This window comes from Magallana gigas, chromosome 8 (genome assembly GCF_963853765.1).
Source record: "Magallana gigas chromosome 8, xbMagGiga1.1, whole genome shotgun sequence".
Lineage (NCBI taxonomy): Eukaryota > Metazoa > Mollusca > Bivalvia > Ostreida > Ostreidae > Magallana > Magallana gigas.
In genome coordinates, this window is record NC_088860.1 from 42,794,734 (window position 1) to 42,822,235 (window position 27,502).

Sequence of the window (27,502 nt, forward strand, 5' to 3'; positions counted from 1 at the left end):
CCGTCTATCAGAATATACTTGAAACGAAGTACATGTATTCACCTTTATTCATTTGACCTTTTTATCATTGAAACCACCCCCCCCCCCCCAATTTTTTTTATGTTGAAATGTTAAACATTAAAAAGTGACAATTATATTTAAATATCATTAGAATTCATCCATTCAGATATTTCAGAATGTCCAGTAAAACCTTAAACATCCTTCTATCTTCATTATATTACGTAAACCACAAATGTTACAAATATATATGAGATATGATAAATATAAGCAAGAGCAGTGGCATTTGTTTAAATTTTTATTCCACACCATGCGGTGCATTAGTACCACACATATGGCACTATAACATTGAATAATAAAACCCATAACAATGAACAGTTAGCACTGATATACACACGCCTACACAGCCACGGCTCCTAGTCTATTACCATTAGCACTTCAATTGATTCCTTACACCTAAGTCACATCCATTCCAAACACCCTCGTTCCTCATCCATATAAAAAGAAGGGATAGCAGACCAATGCACCAATTTCACCACCTTTGAAAGTTGAAAATCCACAAAACCAATCACATTGTCCCCAAATGCCCCAATCGCAGCCTGTTTCACACATGATAAGGAATGTCAATGTGAACACATGTCTGATTGGCTCACTGTATCACATGATGAGGTCACATGACATACAGCCTGCTGTGTACTAGCTCATCATGTCCAGGAACTGTGTACAGTGGGTGGGACTCTGTCCGTTGGCCGCCTTCAGCGAGTCGTTGACGTCTCTCCTGAACAGCGACAGGTTCTGTGTGAATCTAAAGGGTGAACAAACCAAAAAATAAATTTTATATTACAAATGCTTAAAAAGAAGTATCAGCTTATGATGAATACCTGTACTTAGACTATATTGATTTTTTGCAAATGTTCTTTACAAAGAATTAATTTTTTTTCGATAGTAAACCCTATGAATTTTTTATGATTTTTATCTCCAAAATTCAGCTTGTGAAAGATTGTGAAAGTAATGTCATCCATTATTTAAATCTCTCTCTCTCTCTCTCTCTCTCTCTCTCTCTCTCTCTCTCTCTCTCTCTCTCTCTCTCTCTCTCTCTCTTCCTCAACACCCCTTACTTGTCTCTATTCTTTGTGTGTAGGGACCTCTCGATTCCACTCATCAGGTTCTCAAAGCACTGGACCATGGCCTGCTGTTTGTCTGGGGGCTGGCTGGCTATGATGCTGTCCCGCAACTTGTTAAAATACTGAAAATACAACAATTCATTGAAACCCTAACAGCAAATTTTATATAAAAATATTGAATTTAATCACTGACATTTTTTATCCAATGCACGATACTGTAAAAGTGGTTATTTAAACTCGTAATTTTTAATCATAGGCACAGGGATATTTTGCAGTTCTAAGCTTACCGCATAACTAGTGTAAATTTCCTGCACATATAAATAACCACTTTTACAGTAAATATTCTTCATGAGGCAATGGATATTAAATCTAGAGCTTTTTTTTCAAGGACTTTCCCATTTTCCAACATCAACAGCTTCATGGACCTGCAGCTCTCTAACCAATAGTTCAAACGGACAAAGACTTGCTTGGAACGCTATTAGGGAAACAGAACAACATATCCTTGATTTTTTATATGCAAGTTATAAAATAAAAATGTCCTACCTCCTCGTTAAGTAGAATAAGACCCAGTAAAGGCCTTGACATGGACCATTGGTTCCGACAGTCCTCAAACATGATAATATTGAGTACTGTAGACAGCATCTGTAATATAGCATGACAGTATTAATTACTAAGCAATTATGTCAAAATGGCGTCAGTAAACATTTCATTCTTTAGATATAATATCAACCAACTTTTATTCCTGTAGAAGAAATCTCAAGGTTCGCAAAACCTCAACTGTCTCTGGTATTTTATTTTCTAGATAATCTACACCTTGATTATAAAAATTGGTTGCTACTAACTAGTTCATCTCCATTAAATCGTAAAGCATAGTAGTCGTGAAGAATAGTTGGTTTACAATAGTCTGAAGAAACATAAATCTAAGGCCAAAGAGCATATCAAAAAGGACCATTTACTTGCTGAAGGATTTCTGGGTGAAGTTCTAGGATTCGGAGAAAAGCCTCGTTCTGCTGCATGTGATTTCGTTTCTTCTTTTTGATTGTAAGGTTCTTGAACAGATAGGTGATGACTGTATCCAGCGTGGCACAGCACCCGGTACATACCATGGTATCTGTCAGAGAGAGACACGCACTTACACTCATTCAAAATGACAGGCAGATAGTTTTTGTAAATTTCCTAGAATTCAAAAGTTCAAGAGGATTTTATTTAGTCCAATGGTAAGGGATACCAATGGAAACTTCATTAAATTCATTAACCACCAATAACTACTGCAATACAGGGAAATATTCGCCCCAGTTTTATTTCCACCCCTTTCCCTCTAGTTGCCAGTGGGTGAATTTAAGACTTAATGAATTCAAATGTCTTCAATTATTTCTCTTGAATCACAACAGTTACTGTATCTGGGCGAATTCAAGACGGGGCGAAACTGTTTACAAAAGTAGAAGGGTGAAAATTACGCGGGGCAAAAATAACCCTTTATACAGTAATCATAAAAGAATAATAGATAATCATACATAAGATATGAATCTTACAACTTTTTCTTGTATAGTCAAAATGAAAATATAAGCAAAGGTATAGGTATAACAAAAAGATATCAATATGATCAATAAAAATATGTCCTTCCTAAAACCCTAAGATACGTGTGCTTGGGAAACTTAAGAAGTCCTAAGAAATCAAATTCTTAGAGGTAAAAAACACTGAAATCTATAGTGAAAGACACAAATAAAATTTCATAAGATTACAATTATGAACAACACTCATGAAAGTACATATATAATATTGTGTTTATTTAAAACACAAAGAGATGAGACTAACCCAAGCAGTACCATTTCACCTTTCAACAAGGGATATAGTTTTGAGATGACTTAAATGAAACTAGAGATTCTTATTAAGCTACATATAAAACACATATTTTAGACAGCATCAAATATAAAATAAACCATAGCATGACATTTTGATCTTTAAAAAATAAATTCCACATCCCCGAGCAGTTTGACATCTTACCTTGGATAGAGCTCCATTTGTATGCTGTTAAAACAGGAACAAACTCTTTATTCCTGTTTTTATATACACTGTTCTCCCCCTCTTAGTTTTACAGATACATACCCGCATATCAAAACTACATGTTTCAATTTCTAATATGCCAAATGAATGAACTTGTAAAATTTATAAATAACTGAATGCACTAAAGATGAAATTGACTGACAAGGATCATTTTTTTTATCCATGGGACATAATGATTTTTCAGAGGAACAGTTACCCTTAAACAAAGACAGATAATTCACAAATCTACCAGAAGAGCTTCGCCCCTTATCACCCATCCCATTAAAAATGAACATTCTTCTTTATTTTAAGACCTGGCCATAGAATGACCCACATACAAATAAATAAAAATAAACACCATACAAGTACATGAAGTATTGCAGAGTGTTTGATTATTACCTAGAGCTGTAAGACCCTCAGATATGGTGGCCAGGATGTAGAGAAAGACTTGGAGTTCTAAGCTACTGATGAAAGCCATGTGATCGTTGGCCAGGCACTCCAGCAAACTGTAGAAGTTCTGGCTCAGCTTGGGGTAGTCCTGTGGAAATAACAGAGAGACTCATTACTTACCACCAAACATCCCTTCAATTACATGTATTTATGAATAAACAGTCACTGCACGAAAAAACGCCATTTATTATATTTAATTTGTTATAAAATGTTTACAAAAGATGAACTTGAATCTTTGATTACCTTTTAATTTCTAAAAGATGATCTTTTAGCTTTAATTTGAGAAAAGTTAACGAAAGGTCAACATTTTTCAACTTTTATATTTAAAAAAGGTGATTATTACCTTCTGTTTTCGAAAGATGAAAAAATATGAACTTTAATTAGCCGACATATTTAAAAAGATAATTTTTCACCTTGTGAATTTTTAGAAAGAATAATATATTAATACATGTTAATTTTTTTTTTTTTAATTATTCCTTACTTGAAAACTTATAATTATCAATTGCACGTAAAGTGTCACATTTGTTAACTTCATCCTTTCTTCTTTAAATTTATCAACTGTTTAATATATTGGCATATTTTCCCATGTATTTATTTCATTATCTACATGCATTATCATCAAATAAGTAAATTAATGGCTCTAGATCTTTTCAATATTTATTTTAAGAAATAATGATATATATAATAACATGTTATCATGTACACACATGATATACCATTGTTGAACAATTAAATTGTGACTTAAATTGAAATTAAATACACATACCAGTACTTAATCAATTTAATTGTATAATTTATACAAATACAAACTCATTTGAATCCTTTTGACAACAAATTAAAAGTCAAAAAGGAAAGTCAATTATGACAAGGTAAACACATTTATAATAAATGTATGTACATTGTGTTGTCAAAAAAATCATCATAAAAATGATAATATAAATGATTTCAATAATTATGATAAAACAAAGCAGGGATATAATATTCAGTTCACACAATATATCTCTCTCTTGGGCAAACTACAATAACATCTTTTCCCAAAATACTTTCAGTAGCATACACAAATTTACTTTTTATTCTCTGAACAGGAATATACATTGATGAACTCTGCTGTTCAAATTGATTTCTATACCATATTTCCACTGGTTTTCCAAATGAAAATCTCAATGAATTTGGTAGACGTTTAAACCAAACAACTTTTGCTAAATAGTGACTTTTTAATTCACCATCAATCATGACTTTGTGCTCAAGAAATCTGACAATTTGACCTGGATGGGGTGTGAGATCACTATAAGTATGTACAAGTTCACCATCATCTCCACACCAGAATGCTAAAATAAAGGAGGAACGGACACTACGGCCGTGCTTTGAGCCTAAAACAGATCCATTTATGTACAACTCTTTTCCTACTTTCACAGAAGTACACAATTTCAATTGCTTATCACCATACAAAAATGAATACATATTTTGAAGTTCATTCAACTCAACATCAGTTAATATTTCACCCTTATACTTTTTGGTAAAGATACCATTGTTATTACTCCAGTCAACTGATTGTAAATTTATTTGAATTGAGGCTTTTTCTACATTACTAGTATGCTGTGTTGATTTTAATTGCTGATGTAAGGTTCCACGCACACTGTCAGAATGAAATTTAGTCAGGTCATTAAATAGACACAAAAAATCATCATCAAAATCTGACTGTTTTTCCCTGGCCCAACTCTCTTTCAAGTATTTTTTCATAATCTGGGTTTCAATACTTTTTCTGTTTGTTGGATAAGAACCAAGTATTCCGTTTTCTCTCTCAAAACTGAACAACCAAAACGAGTAGATTGGACCAAAGTCAAACAAACAATCTAACAAATGACCATGCAAATGCATATTTGGTGTTACAAAATCAACTCCATAAAGTTGTTCAAACTTTTTACAAAAACTAACCAATAATCCATCAGCTACTTTTACATTTCCTAATGAAATGTATCTAGAACACAACCGTCTACATGCTAAATGTTCATCGGGTATGACATCTTTTAAAGCATAAACTGAGAACAGTAGAGTCCAATTTTTCCACTGATCAGCATTAAATGATCCATAAGAGGATGAAAACTTTTTAGGTAATTTGCCAATATCAGATGGACAGAAAATTTTCTCTATCTTCTCTTGAATAACTAAAAAATCACTATCTTTTAAGATCATTTTAGTTTTCCATACACTTATCATATGTTTAGCAGTCCCAAGGAAAAGATTGTGCATTGGGTCAATCGGTGTCATCCTTATTGGGTCAAAATAGTCTAAATCTAGCAGACATGACACTCTTACTCCATGCTTCTTTTCTAGGTTTTCTTTTTCAGATTTTAAAGAACATTTAGAAATTTTCCCACAAACTTCCCTGTGATGAAAATTTGTTCTTGGAGGCCAAGTGCTTCTGTCAAAACCACCAAATATCTTTTCTCCTAACACACCTGGAAACTTTTTTTCACATTTGTTACAGCCTAAGTTAGCCATGTGACCATAAAACCCACATAATTTCCTGCTTGCAGGAACATCACATCCTACACAAAGGAGAGCCAATCTGAACTTTTTAGTTTGGTTTTTGGATTTCCTAGATTTAATATGAAAACCATTATGCCAAGCATCATTTAGTTCGTCCACTAAAGGTTGAAGAAATGTATTTGTTGGTGGTTCTTTCTTCATATCAGGTATTATACCAATTAACATAATGTTTTCCCTTTTAAATCTTTCTTCTCTTGGTAAATTTAAAACTGATAAGTAAATAGCTCCTACAGAGTAATTGGTATGCTTAAAGGGCTGAAACCAGTCTACATTCAGCATTAAACCATAATTTCCTTCCTCTGTAAAAAAATTGTATTTTCTACCATTGAAATCTTTCCAGATATTTCCATCATAAACATCATGAAGAATATTTTGTTGGGTTTGTCTAGATCTCCACCTTTCACATTTATCCTCAAAATCTTCACGATTTACAAAAGTTTCAAGTGATGACTTTAATGATTTGTAACAATATGTTTTGAATGGTACAAATTTTGAAGCACCTGTTTCTCCTACATCTTTAAGTAAAGGTTCTTTACATGTTTTACGCATGTATGCAAGTCTATGGTTTGGAAAGCACATATGATTACAGAGTTTTGATTGTTGTCTACCTTCAACACTTAAAAAACAATCATTCAAGTCATACAATGTAAAACACTTTCTACATACAACATACTTTGAAAATTGTGACTTGCTGTTGGCTAAAAATTTTGACATTGTGTATAAATTCTGTGGGAAAATTTTTACTATTGTTTGAAGTGCTGCTGAAAAATTACTTAAAAAATTAAATACAGTTGAAAATAGTTTTAATAATGCTTCAACAGCTGAGTCTGACACATTGTATACCGATTGCCACAGTACTAAAAATGTACATACAACTCGTGTCAAAACATTAATGGATTCTGACTCGGATACCACAGCTTTTTTCGACTCTTCAACATCTAGATCTGTATCCATTGAAATGTCAATCTCATCAGAATCAGAATCACTGGTTTCTAAAATTTCACTTCCATTCTCAAAGTCTATGTCAAAAAATGTTTCAGCATCTTCCTCACTAATATTACAAAAGGTTTTGTGTTCAATATATTTTTTTTTTGAGTCATAGTTTTTATACACAACTTCTTCCTCATCTGAGAAAAGGGGAGATTCTTGATGAACATCATCATCATCTGTATTGCTATCAGAACTTGTACATACATTGGAAGAAGAAAGATTGATCTTATCATTGCCACAGTTTTCCATATGTCGCCGAAAATGTCGGTCGGAAAACTCTAATTTACATGCTGTACAAAACTTTCGTGGTCGCTTTGCTGCAGATGCCATATTGTAACACATATACAGGCAAGCAAGAAAACAAATTAATTTTGCACAAAAAAAAAGATGTCTTGTATTAAAAAATTCCCAAAAATATCAAAGACAAATCCATAACATTCACATACATATTTAAACTGATGTTCACAACACACGAATGGAAGAAGCTCCTGATCACCAAATTGCTGAAATTACTTGACTGTTTTTTCATTACAGGGAAATGACAGTTCGAGAGCAAGTAGTACTTCTTCTACACCGACTGGTCACCAGCTGCAATCAAGTAAAAGGGTCAAAGTGAATCAAACACCTGTCTGTGAGCCAAATAAATGTAAGTAACACAATAACCGACGTTTATCAGTTGGACACTTGATGTATTTTTTATAATCGATTAATTAATGTAAGTTGTAAATGTAACGTTACATTTTTACATGATGATTATTAATTGTGTAATTGTATTGGCATTTTTTTAGAAACACTCAGACCATCGTACCTTTCAGTCTCTTTAAATTTTAAAACTAATCAAAGATTGTGCTGAACGTTTATTGACAGAGTTTTACATCTTGTTGCCCCTTGAATGTCCCCCTATTGGTCAGTTAAATAAAAGAAAAAACAGCATGAGAAGTGCAAAATTATCAGTTGTGTAACATGTTTGTGAGTTTTGATCTAATTTCAATCATTATTTAATTATATATAGCTACAACAAGTTTGTTAGAGAAAATCCTTCTCCAACAAGATGAAATATTAAAACGAATCAAGGCGTTAGAGAAAAAAGAACAGGAGAAGGAAGAAACACGGGAAGAAAAAGTATACGTACCACCTAGTATACGAGTAAGTACATGTGCAAATTTTTAAACAATAAAGCAATGATTTAATTTTAATTTAATTTAATTTTTTTAATTTTTCTATTCGATTATTCTATTTATATATATACACACACACCCACACACATGGTGTATTTAGAAATCTAGGACGAATCGCTGGCAATAATATAATATTTATCACATTTGTTGTTGCAGAATGCAATTAGGGATGGCTACAGCGATGGACTCAAACGGGGATATACTTGGATGTTTGACAAAAAGAAGTAAGAATAGAAACTATATAGAAACACATCCATAAATATTTGTTAAATGGCTGCTTTTATAGGTTAAAATTATGAAGAAATTAAAGTGAGACATTAGAAATTCACAGCAATTATAAATAACTAACTTTTGATATATCACATAATAAGTTTTAAAACTTTTAAAAAGTCAAATGATTGTTTTTATATTTATTATAAAGTAACAATTTCAGACAGCAAGATGATGAAAACATCGAAATGACCAACCATATTTTGATGTTTGTTAAGGGCTGGAGCTCTGATGTTGAAGAGAGGGTCATCCACTGTAAGTTTTACTGTCACTTTCATGCACATAGTTTACATGTTTGTGTAATTTCTTTAATGTATAATTGAATCAAGAGCTGATAAATTAGGATTTTTTCCCACTTTCTGGAGAAAAATGGTGACATAGGTTTTTCTTCTTCCAAACAAATATAGCATGCATCCTAATCGCAGTATCTACCTGATAGTTTTCACTCAGTCTGTTTGTTTTCATTTGCTACTCCTTTAAGAATTATCTGCTTTCTCAAATACAAAAAAATCATCACAATTGTAAAGTTCTCATTTAAATACACTCCACCCCAAGTAAGTGTACATGTCATCTGCAAACTCCATGCATCTGATAGGTGATTCATTACAAGGTTCGCATGTGCACAGCTGATTTTTATTTTTTTTTTCTTAGGTGGCATAAAGAGATACTTTATTTGTAAACGGCAGGAGTCAGTCCTCAAATCGAAAAATAAATTGCAGGAGCAAAAGCAGAAGAGAGTAGTTTATGAAAGAAAGAAGGAGGTAACATTAACATATTCATATTTACTTAAGGTGGTATGGGACACCTTTCTATTGTGACATACCTCCAATCGAAATAAACTATAAAATGAAGTACATGCATGCGAGGATCCAGAAAATTTTTCCAGGGGGGGTCCGAAGGATAATTGTGTTTGCCAGGGGGGGTCCGAGGCATATTTTCGCGATAATTTTACTATGTAAATTTAATAAATTTTCATTTTCCAGGGGGGGGGGGGGTCGGGACCCCCCCGACCCCCCCTCTAGATCCGCGCATGACATGTATAATTTTATTTTAAAGTTTTCTTTACCAAATTTGTTATCCAACAGTGTAACGCAATGGGTTCAAGCATTAGCTACGTATCTGTAAGTCATGAGGTTTGAATTCCGCAATGACTTTTATACTTTTAATTAAATTTAACGTACCTTAATGTTTTCAAAATAATTTAAATCATATTTTTTTTTTGTCAGACACTGTAAATTTTAAAAATTCTAAAATGGTAAAAGCATTTTGATGATAATGTACTTTTATCCACATTAATATCAGCAGGTGTCTCATACCACCTCAATTTTTCATTCTTGATCTGCATCACTGCAATGTACTGTATTTAATTAATTAAAACATTTAATTTCAATCCTCTACAGAAAGCAAAGAGGAGAAAAAATGCACTGGAACACCTTGCAAGTAGGGGGTGGGAAAATGAGATGAGAAGGGCCCAAGTAAGAAACATCTTAAAGGTGGAGTTTACCTCCAGTGATGAGGAGTGTGATGGTGGATTCATCTCCCATCCACTCTCGTGGCAGAGCGATAAACTTGCCAAGGTGAAGTCCCACCTAGATAAAACTTTTCTGGAGATTTGCTCGGTAAAAAGTAGGAGGATGCTACAATCTAGGAGTGTTGGGGCAATTAATATTAAGCCAACTCCTACGTGTCCAGAGGTGTGTCCTTGGATGGTAAAAAAAGATTAAGTTGTTTCATTTTTTTAAAGGTATATATTGTGGCATTTTTTATGATCAAAATCTTGTAAAAAAAGTTTCATTTTACTTCATTGAACCATCAAATGAATTTCAACAATATCAAATATTCATTTATTTATCCTCGTGGAAATATTACAAATTCTTTTCATAACTATGTCTTCAGCTTGTTCAATTATATGTATCACCCTTTGTCTGAATTTTATGTGGACTGTTACTTAAGCATTCAATGCTTATATATATATGTTTGTATGAAATATTTTTGTATCATTCTCTTTGTCAAGGATATTGATAATATGTTGAATGGCCATATAATATCTTATTTAGTTTGCTTCTTTGTTGAAAAATCTCGAATACTCAGATATCTCAAAGTTTTTAAACAGTCCCATCTAGTTCGAGATGACTGAAGTTTGACCGTATATACCTTTAAAGAATTGCATGCCATTGATGTTAAAACTTAATGAGATTTATGCACTCAGTAATTTGATACCAACTTGAAAATCATGCAATTAAATATTTTTTAAAATTATACATGTATGTGGAAATATACATGTGCATTAAATTGTATGAAATGAAAAACTCAATTTAAGATCACACATTATCTTTAACTGTTCTATTTACATGTATCTGGTATGTACAGATACATGGATGTATATAGATTTATTTTATTTGCTAATTTTTTTATAAAATACATTGTACATGCATGCATAAAAACATTTTCATTTTTTTTTTCAATGACAATTTTCCAAAAGTTCTAAGAAGACAATATGCATGTTCATTGAAAGAAAAATTAATTGTATAAGTTTACATATACATATGTATATAACTATATATATATATGTAGTGATGAATTTGAAGGATTTTTATTGACTCTAGTACATGTATCTGTATTATATATAACTGTATGTAGTGTTGAAGGTTTTTTTATTCACTCAAGTTGCTGTATATGTTTGTCAAAATTGAATATTCGATTTATGAAACTAGGGGGTCATTTTAGCTTCTTTTTTTGCCTCTTAACAAATTTCTGAATCATTTATTTAACCTAATTTGTAAAATTAATTTGTTTGGTTTTAGCTGTAAGCAATCATAGAAAAATTCAACTAGTATGTACTGTGATTAGAGAAGAACATGTACTGGTATATATAGATTTTGTAAGTTTCAAGATTGTTATAAAGACCACCTGTAATGTTGATCACCTCTTCAATGATTTCTTTTAACAAGTTTCATCAATATGCTTACATTGATTACCATATTTGTATTAAAATTATTCATGTTGTGTATTCTTGCCATTTGAAACCTAGATGTAAACATGCAATCTAATCTCTAGTCATTATAAATGTTATTATGATATAATTGGGTTTTTTTTTAAAGAATAAATTTGTTGTTTAATCAATTGATATTTTTTATTAATATATTCATTTTAAAATTGTATTTAGCATTACATTAATTGACTAATATAGTTTGTCATTATGAGAAAGGCATTTAAAACTTAATGTAAATTGTGAACCAAAACTGACTGAAGGTAATATTTTCACTGGTCGAAAGGCAGAAAAGGGTAGAAAATACTCCAAGTACAAGATTCAGGATGACAAACTGCTGTCAAACATAAGATTATATAAAAGGATAAAAGAAAAAAAAAGGTAACAAAAGACGACCTTTTTTTTAATAGAAAGGTAATCAATAGACATAAAAAGGTATAAAAGATGAATTAAAGATTGTTAAAGGTGATATTTTGTAATATATCACAAGGCAGATTGGGAGTATATAAGCGATGCATATTAGATAACAAAAGGTTTTAAAAGTTGACAGAAGTAAATCTTTCAAAATAAGAAAGATGATAAAAGTCCAAACTGCATTAGTTGAAAAGGTGTTGAAAGATTGTTTTTCTTGAGTTAAAAGGTAATAAAAGATAGCATTTCTATTTTTAAAAGATTTATAAAAGTGGGCCTTTTGGATATCTTTTTTATGCTCAAAAGTTGAACAAAATATTAACTTTTATACCTTTCCACAAAATATAAAAGATATTTAAAAGGTGTAAAAAGGTAAACAAAAGTTAGCCATTTGGTTATCTTTTGGATAAACAAAAGGCGATTTTTCGTGCAGTGAGTGTATTTTTCTTATTCATATACAGTCTCTTCACAAAACAATTAAGTGAATGATGGTATGCTGTTTAACCTTACGGAACATCGATCAAATCATTTATCAAAACTTCTAAAAACTGTTTCCCCTTGTTTAAAGCACGTTTTGTTATCTCTTGAAATTATTTTTTATCAGATTTAAGTCGTACTTCCCTTTCGATTCCTCTTATAATTCCATGTAATTATAGTAGAATAAATCCCTACTTCCCTTCCCAATACTCTTATAATTCCATGTAATTATAGTAGAATACATCCCTACTTCCCTCCCCATTACTCTTATAATTCCATGTAATTATAGTAGAATAAATCCCTACTTCCCTTCCCAATACTCTTATAATTCCATGTAATTATAGTAGAATAAATCCCTACTTCCCTTCCCAATACTCTTATAATTCCATGTAATTATAGTAGAATACATCCCTACTTCCCTCCCCATTACTCTTATAATTCCATGTAATTATAGTAGAATAAATCCCTACTTCCCTTCCCAATACTCTTATAATTCCATGTAATTATAGTAGATTAATTCCCTACTTCCCTTCCCAATACTCTTATAATTCCATGTAATTATAGTAGAATACATCCCTACTTCCCTCCCCATTACTCTTATAATTCCATGTAATTATAGTAGAATAAATCCCTACTTCCCTTCCCAATACTCTTATAATTCCATGTAATTTTAGTAGATTAATTCCCTACTTCCCTTCCCAATACTCTTATAATTCCATGTAATTATAGTAGAATACATCCCTACTTCCCTCCCCATTACTCTTATAATTCCATGTAATTATAGTCGAATAGATCCCGAAACAACACTAACCATCAGGTCGTTCTGGGACACAGACAACAGGAGCTTGACAAACATTCCAAACGCCTTGTCCAGCGCGTTATCTCCATACAGACGGAACACTCCAAAGTTGACATAGTTCCCACAGAGGGCTGCCTTCAACATGGAGAAGCACACCGAGATTCCTTTCAATGTAGGACAGGTTAAGGAAACTTTAACTCTCGTTTTACAACATCAAAACATAGCTCTCGTGTTATAACTTCATAATATTTCACCTAGCAGCCAATTAATTCCAAATAAAAGCTGAAAGATCTATAATTTCTCTTTAAACTGTTCAAATTTTTCATTTTATACAAAGCCCAGATACCTGAAAAACATATTTTATCGAAGAACAATCATAATACATGTAATGTAAAGGATATTTCATGGTGTAGACTTGATCCTTTGAACTTCTCCTATTGTTAATATTCTTGACCCTGTAAAAAAGAGAGTGCAAACCTTATAAACTTTAATCAAATCAACATATTTACATTTGCAATCATATTTTCCTCACGGAACTTAGTAAGGAGCAAAAACATTTAATTCCATGTACATGTAATTAATTTTATAGGACAAGAGGTCATATAATGTGAATGTTCATTTAATACATAATGGTATTTACATAAAATGGCCCTCACTGTAGCTGTCAATCACTTTGCTGACCTCTGTACCTTCAATTGAGTACGGGGGTGGTGACCGCCGGGTCGTGGTACCACACCTCGATCGTCCGGTGCAGAATGGGCGTGTAGGACGGGTAGCTATAAACTGTTAAGCTCAACATCTCACAACAAAGTTCTCCGATATCTACATCTCATACAGCTTTATTTAACAACAAAATATTTGACATTAGTTATTACTTTGTGGATTTTTTTTTAATAGGAAAAGAGGAATGGGGGGGGGGGGCTACTCTGCATTTGTATTTAGATTATTTGCTGACATAAAAAAATAAAATCAATTCCATCAAAAGCTTGAATAAAGGCACTGTAATAAATGTACTGGTCCTTTTCCTTGTGACCAAAAAAATGTAACTCAATAACACACTATGCAACCCATAAAGGATACATCCAATCAAAAAACATCATGTAGCTTGTTTTGGTGTTGAAGGCGAATGCCACACCCTCAAATCTCGGGCAAGTCCTACCACCGCTCTCTGTCAAAACAAAACAAACCACAATTATCAGTGTGTGTAATATGTACGGTTAGTGGCAGAAATGGACTACACCAATTAATATTATTACCATATTCTTTCATGTTAAATACTTAAATCTGATTGGTTTAGATGCAGTTGGCAATCCGTTCTATTACCCTCTGCTTTAGCAACACACTTGGCAACGGGTAACACAACGAATTGTGACATGCGCGTAAATTATGCGCGTACGGTTCGCCGTATAATTCACTTCATTTGTATAAAAAAGCAGTAAAATTTTCTTTAAAAATAGAACATTCAGTATAATAAAATAAATAGTGCCTGTTTGGGAGGGTAACTGTTGAAATTGACACCCCTCGAAAACCATTGTCAACCTCTGCTTCGCGTCGGTTGACAATAGTTTTCTCGGGGTGTCAATTTCAACAGTTACATGTACCCTCCCAAACAGGCACTATTTATATAATACTTTATCTTTAATCTTTATCAATAAATGATAACATTAGGAAAGTGTTTATGACAATATGGTTTAGGAGAGTTTGTAATAAACAGGTTTTGATAACCCAATTTCTCTGCTCCACCACGAGAAAAAGTCTGGCAAATCTATAGGACCTGGTATGGAAACGGATACATATAAAAAGACTAGCATAATTCTTCCAAGTTCAGCATTCATTCTAAAGCCATTCTATTTCTGGACAGAACAGACTATTTCTTGTTATTTGGTGTCATAGAAATAACATACAAACAATTTCAAAATAATTTTGTAAACCATCTTTTATTCATAACAATTTCATTCTGTACCTCAGATAGGTAAACTAGTTCATGGTGACTAATTTAGGGGACCAGGCCTTTATTAATGATTTCAAACAAAACAAAGAGATTTGTTGGCAGGTAATTATTATCACTTGGCAATTCACAAAATTTATTAATGGACAAATTAAAATCTTTATAAAGTATACCCCCACTGACCTTGGCTTCTTCCTCTTTCTGGGGCGTGTCCATGTTTGTCAGCATTGTGCCCACCGACTCAAACGCAGCTGTCAAAGAAAGCAAGCGATTGGTTTAGTCTGAGACAAATAGCAGAGAATGATTAACACAGGATATAGGGAACACAGCATTTGTAGGAGAAATATACATGTAAATGTACAAAGTATTGCAAATTACATAATTCATTATATTCTTAACTGCCTCAGTTTTTTTCTTTGGATAAAAATAAATATCATTACTCATTCTTGAACTTTAAGAATGACTAAGTTAAAGACAAAGACATGAATGTCAGAGCCAACATATTAACATATATAAATGAAGCACCTACATGTTAAAGGGACCATGAATTCTTCAAATTTGTCCTCGTCATCTTCTCTGAGGTCGACCATTAACAGGCGAGCCAGTGCTGTGTAAAAAGTGGTCCTACACCTCATGTCAGCAAACGAACGGTTGTTCGCGTTCAAACCCAAGAACGGAAAATGTTCATTCTGAAAATCAAATTAGTTAGCGATTTCTATAAGATGACATGATTACAACCAGGGTAATCTTACAGCATTTCAGATTAATCAAATTCAATATATTTGAGTGTCTAGAAGGTTTTTCTCATTGACTTTCAATCAGTGGTTTAAAATATTTCGGTAGATTTTTAATTCAAACAAATGAAAAATGTTTGCGGTATGTTTATAAGGCCAATTGCCCCCCAAAAAATTTGGAATTCACCAAAATTACCATATAAGGTCAGATCGACTTAAAATATTTTCTAATTTACTATAGGAGTATTTTAAGAGGGCACAATGGTCAAGGCCATTTTCAGCCTGTATTGACCTCCTTTAGAAAAAGAGCTCTATATAAAAGTAAAGAAAATTACCCACAATTAACAAGTAAAATGAAATATGCATTTTTTCTTCACTAAATAACAGTCTATAGCTAAACAAATCATATCTTAAAATCCTAGGTAGATTTGATGGTTAATTTGTCGACCATCAAGCCTCGTTAACAATCAAACATATTTCCATTTTCAGTTTTTGCCTACAAATCAAGCCATAAAAGCTTCTTTAGTAGGAATTCTTTCTCCAAACAGTTACACACTTGTAATTAGCAATTTGATACCTAACTTTAGTGAGCGACTGTTAAATACTTACCGTATGATTACTTAAAACAAACTGTACAGCATCTAGCTTGACTAACTTTCGGACAGAGCTGTAGCCCACGGACAGATCGTTTAGAAGCTGCAGGGTCTTCCATGTTATTTGTTCACTTCGGGCCCAGTATTTTAAGTTTGTAATTCTACAAACACAAATCTAAATTTAATTATTTCTACAAACATAAATTTAATATCTAAAACCTTCAATTGCACAGAAAACAATTGTCAAAATAACACGACAAAAGAGCTAAATGTATAGTATCCTTTCACTGATGGAAAAAATATCACATCAGTACGAAAATCTACACACTACTGATAATGTTAATGTTAAAAAAATTCAAAATTGAAATATTTCTCTCTATTCCTTTCTTAAAAATGTTTATTCAGCATTTCTCATATTAGTTAAATAAAACATGCACAGAGAAAGTAAATATATAAAAGTATGTGTACTTACATTTTACCAATAAAAACACTCAGTACCATAGATTCATCATTTAATCCTAACACTTCTGATAACCGTCGATAAACCTGCAAGCAAACACACATTAAAGAACCTATACACCTAATGCAATAGATGTCATCTTTGGACATGTTTGTTAACATTTGCAAATTTTTCCATTTTGATAACTGTTCATCATTTTGATAACTTCATCTACGTCATAAAACAGTCTTCTTGACAAAATCTATTGAAATTGATAATTATTCTGACAAATCATCTAAACATTATTCCTTATAAACAAAACAGTTTTATGAAACAAGACAAGATCTGTATCTCACCTTAGACATTTTAGGAACTTGGTCCCCAACATAAATTTTCTTAAATTGTTCAAAAAAGCTTAATATGGCAAGGTCTAATTTTTCACAGGCATACTGGGCAATCCTAGAGTCCACTAAATTCATTAACTGTAAAACCCTGCAATGAGAAAAACATTGTGACCATGGTACTTAAATCACTACTTTCTTCCTTATTGTACAGAATAAATACAGGTACTAACACACATTGCAAACTTCAAATTCCCCCACATTTATGATAACAAAAGGGCCTCAAAGCCTATATTTACATCTTTTAAAATAAAAAAGATACCAATAAGTTCTAAATGTAGGTGATAAGAATTTCAATAGCATGTTCATATAACTGAACCAGAAGATCCAACAGAAACACAAACCATATGATATGTCCCCATTATCAAAAGAACTCCCTCTCCCCTTACCTACAAGCTAGCTTCCTGTCAGAGGGACCCCCTCTCCCCTTACTTACAAGCTAGCTCCCCATCAGAGGGACCCCCTCTCCCATTAACTACAAGCTAGCTCCCTGTCAGAGGGACCCCCTCTCCCCTTCCCTACAAGATAGCTCCCTGTCAGAGGGACACCCTCTCCTCCCACCTACAAGCTAGCTCCCTGTCAGAGGGACCCCCTCTCCTCCCACCTACAAGATGGCTCCCTGTCAGAAGGACCCCCTCTCCCCTTACATACAAGCTAGCTCCCTGTCAGAGGGACCCCCTCTCCCCTTACCTACAAGCTAGCTCCCTGTCAGAGGGACCCCCTCTCCCCTTACCTACAAGCTCCCTGTCAGAGGGACCCCCTCTCCCCTTACCTACAAGATAGCTCCCTGTCAGAGGGACCCCCTCTCCACTTACCTACAAGCTAGCTGCCTGTAAGAGGGACCCCCTCTCCACTTACCTACAAGCTAGCCCCCTGTCAGTGGGACCCCCTCTCCCCTTACCTACAAGATAGCTCCCTGTCAGAGGGACCCCCTTTCCACTTACCTACAAGCCAGTTCCCCGTCCATGGCGTCGTGATCGTCTGTGCTGGCGAAAGAGATCCGACCACCTATCACAGCTCCTATTATGTACACTAACCAAGATAATCGACCTGAAAGAGTGAAAGCACAGGTTTAAATAAATACCTATACTAACCAAAATAATCAACCTTAAACAAGAGTAGAAACAACAGATTTTACAATCTTTCTGATATTTGTCTACAGAAACTTGCACCAATGGAGCCTCATTCCTAATGTGATTTTTTCCTGTTACTTTTACTATTTTTATCTCTACCTGTATATCATCTTTATATTAAATAGTACTCTCTCTCTCTCTTTCTCTCTCTTAGGTATTCATCATGTCACCATAAAATGACCTTGATCACCATGGAGATAACCTCACCTTCTTGTATCGTAATCTCTACCCCCTGGGTAGATTGATGGCCTCCTGATACCGCTGGGCTGCCTCATCAAACAGTTGAACCAGGAGACCACAGGTTTTCTCGTATTCACACCTCCCAATGGTAGAGAGCTATCAACCAAAATGTCACCGTTACAAACTTTTACACCATACAATACACACAAACAATACTATATCTGTTAAATCTGATGCATCCAGCAAAGAAAAAACATGCATATTTCAGTGCATTTGATTTTGTCCTACTTGAAATTCATTATCTATCAGAAATAGAGGTCATGTTGTCCTGTACTAAATCCTAGCTTACCTGGTCCAGCTGTTGATTGATCATTCCCTGGTCCTCTAATGGATCTTCTAATCCGTCTCTACAATGTTGTAAAGAATTTATATTTTCATGCAACACTTAAGAATTCAATCAAAATACTTATACAATGTAGATGTACATAGTTTATCATCTTAAAAGAAATCAATCTTCTACATAGTAACATACATGTACAATTAGATCCACCCTCTACATTGTTACTGACAGGTACTGTACAGTTAGAAGTCTTTGAGCCTTCTAAAGTGTATATTTCTTAGCACGTGTGTACCAGGCAATCTATATTAAATTAAGTTAAGATCCACTTTTTGTTAAGATTTTTTTTTAACATGTCATTTACAAGCATGACTTATAAACTAGCTCTATACCACAAGTACTAGCTCTATATTACAAGTACAAGCTCTATATTACAAGTACTAGCTCTATATTACAAGTACAAGCTCTGTATTACAAGAACTAGCTCCATATTACAAGTACAAGCTCTGTATTACAAGTACTAGCTCTGTATTACAAGTACAAGCTCTGTATTACAAGTACTAGCTCTATATTACAAGTACAAGCTCTGTATTACAAGAACTAGTTCTATATTACAAGTACTAGTTCTATATTACAAGTACTAGCTCTATATTACAGGTACAAGCTCTGTATTACAAGTACAAGCTCTATATTACAAGTACTAGCTCTATATTACAAGTACAAGCTCTGTATTACAAGAACTAGCTCTATATTACAAGTACAAGCTCTGTATTACAAGTACAAGCTCTGTATTACAAGTACTAGTTCTATATTACAAGTACTAGCTCTATATTACAAGTACAAGCTCTATATTACAAGTACTAGTTCTATATTACAAGTACTAGTTCTATATTACAAGTACTAGCTCTATATTACAGGTACAAGCTCTGTATTACAAGTACAAGCTCTATATTACAAGTACAAGCTCTATATCACAAGTACTAGCTCTATATTACAAGAACTAGCTCTATATTACAAGAACTAGCTGTGTGAGGACTATGGTGACAATGCTCACTTGATGACAACGGTGACTGACTCTAGGCGGGACATAGTGTAGGCCTTGAAGATCTCCGGTGTGTACGTCTCCAGCAGGTAGGGCTCGTTAGCCTTAACGTACAGCATAGACGCCACCATCTTCTGCCACAAACTCAACAGGTAGTGTACACTGTTAGGTGCAAACTGCTGCCACATTTGCTACAAAACAAGCATCCTATACTTGTTACATTGTCACTATCTAAATTGTCACTATCTAAATCTCTGGTATTCTTGTTTAAACACAATTACAAATTCTATATTTAATCTACGATTAGCCATCAATTGAAGTGTTGCTGGTTTGAATCCTCAACTGTTAATTGGCTCTGTGTGATCATCTACCAGGTACACTTAGCATGCAATGCCATTTGGTCTTGTCCAACGCCAAATTATAATTTATTACACTTATCACTAATTTCTGTTATAAAAGGACACTTGAATAATCCACCATTGCAAAAAAGCACATTCATTCAGACTTGTCACAGTAAACTCTGCAATCCGTTTGATCAGTTCCGGATAATTTGTGACCTTGACTAACTCTCCCAGCTGATAATTTGTTTTTAGCCTTGCTAACAGGCAACAAAACTCATGGTAGTTACTCAGATCAGACAAAGCCTGCAACATTACATGGGATTTTGTATTTCAAGCCTTAATCTTTTCAAATTTCCAATCACTCATATATTTCAGTTTATTTTCAACATTAATAAAATATTGGTTATTTTTTAAGAATAATTCATGTAAATAAGTATTTTGTAGCATTGGGGGAAGTCACTCGCTACAAATTCTTCCCCCTTTCAAACATTTAAGTCACAATAAACAAGAGATGTTGGTAAAACACTTATGCCTCCCTCCCTTGGAAAGAACTGTGAGAAAATGAACGAAAACTACTGAGGCACATAACTCTGTCAAAAAATGCTTGAACCTACCAAAACCTAAACCTGACCTAGATATTATTATGATAAACATGTATACCCAATTTCATTTCAATATGTGCATCCTTTGCGAAGAAAATGAATGGAAACTTTTGGTGGACCGATCGACTGACAGACCAACCGACCGACAGACAGCAGCAAAGCAATATGCAATAATAAGTAATAAAAACACATGTACTTTAATTTTTCTTTTCATTCTTTTTGATCCCACAAATAACAAATCTAAATAACAAGAACTAAGTACCGTATTTTCCCGACGACTCGTCGATGCGGACGACTCGTCGAATTGCTCATTTTTAGCCAAAATTTTAACAAAATCCTACGATACGTCGATTCAGACGACACGTCGAACTTATCGCTTCAAAATGGTGTATAAAACTGCAGTAACATTATCAGTGTATGATGCCACGATGTCCCCGATATTCCTACCAATTATTATTAATGATTAACATTTAAACAATTACTCTTTATACTTATGCATCATATTTTCAAATACCGACAACATCTACAAAGTCGCTTGCGTTGTAAGTAATTCCCGATATCGCGTGTTATGCAAAATTAAACTTACTTTGACAGAAATATTTTATTCCCATGCATTAAAATAATCACCCACTCTGACCATCGCCAGTGTATTCGCCATTACGTAACCAGCCACCTGTTGACTCGGCGCGTGGTCAATGTTTGTTTAACAATTTCCGGTGTCAGAGGCATGCACCTGTCTCGTGTCGGACTTCAAAGGGGGATCTCAAGTGCAGAAAGCTTAGCAATTACTATGATTTGATTCATTCATACTTTATTTCCTCATGACTGAGATAATTTCAAATGAATACAATTAATTTAACCAATACAAATCAGCAATTACAGAGAAAGTGAAGAAAGACAGAGAAAAAAAAAGAAAAGAAACAAGGACAAACACACAAAATGAAAGTTTACGAATGTTATATACATGTATATCAGGTCACGACACAGGGTTTACTAATTGGCCCTATTCGTTACATCATGATGACGGCGCATGAGCTGATTATACTGGGCTGAAGTATCTTGTATCAGCTTAAAGTTCTTGATACGGAAAGTCTCGGTGACATAAGCGTCCAGTTCCGTGTTTGGTTGCTGACCCAAGAGGATGAGAAGCAAGTCGTTGTCAGGGAGGGCACACAGTTCTGCAGACAGATGGATGGTAAAGTTATTTATAATATCAGTCCACCAATTGTTTCGAGTGCCGAGGGTTATTGCACAAGAACATGCAACATTTGCTGCTAGGTTAAAGAAAGGTGCACCACACAGATGACAAACATTCAGAGAACTCTGAGGACGATCGGTCACAAGTTTACAGATAAGTTTCCACAACCGGATCTCGTAGCAGTTCTTCGGTGCTCGCCAGAAGTTAGAAGGATCCTGTTCACTAAAGACTGCCAGAAATCGAGAAAAGTCTATGTCATTAGACATCCGGTACTGTCGCAGGTCTTTGTGAGCTCTGATGGTTGTAGATCTTACAATGTTTTTCCAGGATAGTTGGGATGGAAAGGAACCGCTCTCAACCCACTGATACAGGTAAGTCAGGAGATCGTAAATGTTCATTAAATTTATGACATCTGGAATGAATCCGCGTTGGCTCTTCCCCAATCCCTTAAAGTAGGAAAACAGTCTTACGAGAAAAATTTGCTTTGGAAGAGTTTGGTAGGACATCCGGCACAGTCGTCCAAAAACAGAAGTTTACGTGTGTCTATTTCTGTAGAAATAGGAAGGATATTGAGAAGGCTTTCACACATGTCGGATCTTGTTCGACTTGGAAGATTCTGCGCCGATTTACAGATAGAGTGCTGAAAAATTGTAGGCGTTGGCAATCAGCGGCGGTAGGATTGTTCCAGAGTTCGCAGCCGTACAAAACAGATGGAAGGACTACGGATTTGTATAAGTTGGCTAACGTTAAAGGATTAAGGTACGGGGATCCAATATCTGTGAGGGCATAGAATGAGTTTCTACCCTTCCTGCAGGCAGATTTTATCCGTTCTGACAGAGAACATTTACTGTTGATGATTATGCCTAGATGGGTGCAGGAGTCTGAACATGGTACAGGAGTGTTGCCTAGAGTCCATATGCTACCTTCTTTAAGCTGATTTCCTTTCGAACGGAACTGCAGAATACTGGATTTGTTGGCATTAAATTTAAATCGCCATCTTCTGGAATAAGTATTTGCTACATCCAACATATTCTGTAGAGAGTTTGGTGTTAAAGCAATCAATGATATGTCATCAGCCAGAGAAGGACAGTTACATATAATGTTTAGTAACTTTGTACATGTGTAAAGTTGCTCTATGCTATTGACTAAATCATTAATAAATACTCAGTACAAAAATGTGGATAACACCCCACCTTGTCGTACGCCTTGCAAAACATTAAACCATCTTGACTGAGTTTGGTTAACAACAATAGAACTAGATGTATTACTGTGACAGTCATTAATAATTGTCCAAAGCTTGCCAGTAACACCTAAGTTGTACAACTTGAAGAGGAGACCATGTCTCCAGACAGTGTCAAATGCCTTTGAGCTATCTAAAAATCCTACAAAAACATTACTTCCCTGTTCTAAATTATAGTAAACAGTCTCTTGCAAGTTGAACGATGCGGTTAAACAACCTAATTTTTCTTGTAAACCTTGCTGTTGTTTGTTTGGAAAGCATTGACTATCTAAAACATACTTTGATATTCTACTATTAAGAACATTTTCAAAAATTTTAAGAAAACAAGAGAGCAGTGCAACTGGTCTGTAGCTATTTGTAGAAGTCTTTTGTTTGTCACCCCCCTTATACAAAGGAACTATGAGCCCTTGTTTCCATATTGGGGGTATTTTCCCATGTAGAATAATTGCATTAAAAAGTTTAACAATGCATCTAAGTACTTTCTTCCCCCCAAAGATAATATGTTCGTATGTTATCCTATCCGGGCCTGGGGATTTTCTTCTCTTCAGGTTGTTAACAACTGGCGAGAGATCATCTGTAGTTATTGGTCCGCCGGGGATATTTCCAGAAACTTTAGTAAACTCTTCCTCTATGTGTCTGTACTTGCTTTCGATGAACTGGCGGAAGTGTTCATCAAAGGTGTCATCTTCGGAAGTAGTGTATATTTTTTCGTAGTACATTGCGAAGGCTTCAGCTACACCTTCAGGGTCTTTGAAAATAGCACCATCGTCTCCGTGAATTTCGGGATACGTGCGTGAAGTTCTCTTTTTCTGCTTTTTCACCAGTTTCCAGAAGAGGCGTATATCGCACTCGGCTGCTGTGTCCAAGTCGCGATATACGCCTTTCATGTGGTTCTCGAACTCCATGTCTAGGACAGTCCGAAAGTGTCTCTTAGCGCGTTTATAATTGCGGTATGATTCGTGTATCATCCCCCTAGGCCTACCCTCTGAGATCCAGATTTGGCGCAATTGTCTTTCTTTAGTGTGTAGTTCTTTGACATCTCTAGTCCAGCCCGGACGCGTGTATGGATTGAAACCAGAGTGAGGTATAGCAACGCTTGCAGAGTCTAAAAGAATATTGACAAGATCACTAAGGAATACTTCGGTATCAGCAGGAGTATAGATTTCACGCTCCATCAGTTTTATTGTGGGGGTTTCGAGATGCTCTTTGTATTGTACAATGTTATCAGATGTTGCCTTGTGCCATGCTGGAAGCTGTAAGTTGGGGCGGACTAAATAATGGTGAGTACATTTGAGATCTAATTCTGCAAATACAGGCAAGTGGTCTGACGTTATGGAAAGTGAACCTTCAGTAAATATTTTGTACATTGCGAGTTTGTCAATTAAACATTTGTTGAACAAAATATAGTCTAACATGGTACATTTTGGTAAAAAAAGAAAAGGTTTCACCAAGAATCTTAAAATGAACAGTAGGTATAGCAATATTACAGCGATTTACAAAGCCAGAAAAAATATCATGCTTGAAAACATTTGTGTGCAGTGAACTGATACAGCTGCTGTTAATGTCACCTGCTATAACAACAAGGCCATACTCATTGTAATAATTGTATAAACTTTCAACAATATTAACTTCGTATGTATAGCAATCTATGTCACTATCCGCCGGTAAGTATACACCAAAAATATACATGCTCTCATTATTACATTGAACTTCTACTCCAATAACCCGCTTTGAATCAATTTTGATTTCTTTCATTGTACATATTTTCTTATCAAGATAGCAACTCCACCTTTACCTATGAAATAAACATTAGGTGTTGTATATGTGTCATTTTCGTCGATCTTGACTATACTTAAGTAGTCTTTATGAATAGAATCTAAGTACATTTTGCCGTTGTGCTGGTTTTTTAGCTTGTGCTCAGATATAACAGCAATATCACAGTGTGCATTGTCTAGAAGGGAATTGAGACACAAAGTTGATGACATTGCACCTCTAACATTCCATGTTAAAATTCATACCATGGTTGACAGAAGTAAAAAAGTCAATAAAGTGATCATTCTTTCCATTGTTTGTTTTTTGTAGGCTCTTAGCCGTTTTAGCTTGCGTTAATATCATGCTCCCAACTTTCTTGTGCCAGGGGGGGTCGCGCACTTTTCCTCCCATTGGCGTTCGCTTAACCACTTTCTGCACCTCACACCATTCGGCCAAAAGTCATGGTGTTCAATGGACTCTGCATGCTGGAGTGGGACGTTAAGTTTTGCTGAGAGAAGACGACTCCTAGGCTTAGGTTTAAAGAGCACAAAGTGTGTTATTTTGATGCCTTTGCTTTGTATATAGTTTTGAATACCCAGGCTTGTCGATAGTTTGTCTATTCCGGATAAGTAATATCGCGCTGTTTTTCTATAAGAAACCCCTAGGAAAATGTCTTTTTCTGGTTGATTGCTAGATTTCTCATCTACAGTGATGACACACTAATCTCCTTTGTATTTTACTGACCGACACAGTTCTTTTGGGTTGTCTTTTGATCTGGTGTCCCTGTCATGTGTACGTTCGGATTGTATAGAGTCAGCAGACCGTGAAGAATTTACCTGAGTTTTTTCTCCAGATGCACCCGCAGGAAATTGTTGTGTTTTCGTGAATGATTTGATTCCCCTGTCTGGCGAGCATTCGATTTGTATATCGTTACTCGACCGTGGCGAATTTACCTGTGTTTTGTCTGTTGGGGCACATGGTGGGGATTTGATATACCGTGTATCTAAATCCGTATCTGATTTATCTAATTCTTTTCGTATTGATTTCAAATTATGTCCAATGCTTTTACTGAGCGCGTTTGGCGACTCCTTTTCCGCCGAATCGTGAAAGACAGAAGAGTTTTGCGTTGGAGTGTCACAGGCGGTAGATCTTAGAACGCTTGCGTATGATTTCGCCGGACTTTTTGGCCTACTGTTGTTTCCGCTTATTTTAGCAAGTTTTTTAATTTCACATTGAGTTTTTTCTTGACTACCGTGAACATTTTCAAGATCTGATTCTATACGCTTGATTCGATCTGCGTTAAGTTTTTGGGAGGAGTCATACTTCATGAACCTTCCGCGCGCCTCTGCTTCCAGAGTATCGTAATCAGACTGAAGATTATTGTGTTCTGATTCAAGTAACTTGATTTTTGATACCATCGATTGAATAGTATTCTCTTTTTCGGTCAGAGATTTTTCTAGATCTGTCACACGTTGCAGCAGGGATTGTACTACAACCCTTAGTTCTATCATCGGAACTTTAGACATATCAGTACCGCAGCCTTTCTGTTTATCAAACACGTGCTCTATACCTGTCCCGTCACCCTGAATAAACATATGTAAGGTGTAACAATCTCTTGCGTATTTCTGTGCACTAGAGCCGCTTTTTGTTGTTTTTCTGCTAATAAGATTACCATTTGGACAGTCATTCTGGGATCTTGCTCGTGAGCAGAGAACATTTCTATACCAGCATATAATATTTTCATCGTTTGAAGACATTTCTAGCAATTTTCCTATGTACATCTCCTTTGGTAAGTTATGCAGGTGTGCATCAAGAATTTCGATACTTGGTTGGTTAATTGCACTATCATTATCACCAACATCGTCAAAAGTGGATATTTGCGAACTTATGAGTGTTCAATTTATATCCCTCTGTACTGTGTACTGATCTATACTATGATAATCACTACTCACGTTTTGCGAAGTGAAAACACGTACAAAAGCGTCGTTTTTTTCTTGGATATCACATCCTATAGAATCAGTCAGAAAACCATCACCATTAGAGAGGTGCGTCAACTTGAGTGGCGCTGGGGCACCGCATTGTCACAGAATTGTTTAAATTTATCACCTGCTTTGAAATACCGCCTTGACCGGAAGCGGCCATTTTTTTTTCTCCCCTTAACTACAAGCTAGCTTTCTGTCAGAGTGACCCCCTCTCCCCTTACCTACAAGCTAGCTCCCCGTCAGAGGGACCCCCTCTCCTCCCACCTACAAGCTAGCTCCCCATCAGAGGGACCCCCTCTCCC

General features: G+C 34.9%; 1 protein-coding gene and 1 pseudogene across 2 annotated transcripts; one reads left to right on the top strand and one right to left on the bottom strand.

The window, feature by feature from the left end:
* Positions 1 to 277: 277 nt before the first annotated feature.
* Positions 278 to 26,905, bottom strand: LOC136271014 (exportin-7-like; annotated as a pseudogene). The gene is made up of 22 exons (XR_010708832.1): positions 26,891 to 26,905; positions 26,471 to 26,801; positions 23,946 to 24,736; positions 22,043 to 22,672; positions 20,098 to 20,276; positions 19,056 to 19,113; positions 18,734 to 18,862; positions 18,338 to 18,443; positions 17,349 to 17,484; positions 17,026 to 17,099; positions 16,570 to 16,714; positions 15,756 to 15,915; positions 15,410 to 15,477; positions 14,359 to 14,446; positions 13,982 to 14,054; positions 13,756 to 13,763; positions 13,291 to 13,477; positions 3,564 to 3,702; positions 2,078 to 2,232; positions 1,665 to 1,763; positions 1,116 to 1,243; positions 278 to 802 (listed from the first exon to the last, which is right to left on the bottom strand). The product of XR_010708832.1 is annotated as an exportin-7-like (transcript).
* Positions 7,683 to 11,684, top strand: LOC105318487 (uncharacterized). Its single transcript, XM_066070292.1, has 6 exons — positions 7,683 to 7,800; positions 8,167 to 8,300; positions 8,489 to 8,556; positions 8,766 to 8,857; positions 9,254 to 9,363; positions 10,003 to 11,684. Exons 3-6 carry the CDS (start codon positions 8,540 to 8,542, stop codon positions 10,324 to 10,326), a joined length of 543 nt encoding a protein of 180 aa, XP_065926364.1. The 5' UTR covers positions 7,683 to 7,800; positions 8,167 to 8,300; positions 8,489 to 8,539; the 3' UTR covers positions 10,327 to 11,684.
* Positions 26,906 to 27,502: the final 597 nt, after the last annotated feature.

What these genes read in the sequence shown, in the direction of transcription:
- LOC105318487 (XM_066070292.1), top strand. An exon ending in TGAAGAGAGGGTCATCCACT is followed by an intron (nt 8,858 to 9,253) that starts GTAAGTTTTACT and finishes TTTTTTTCTTAG; the next exon opens with GTGGCATAAAGAGATACTTT. An exon ending in TTTATGAAAGAAAGAAGGAG is followed by an intron (nt 9,364 to 10,002) that starts GTAACATTAACA and finishes AATCCTCTACAG; the next exon opens with AAAGCAAAGAGGAGAAAAAA.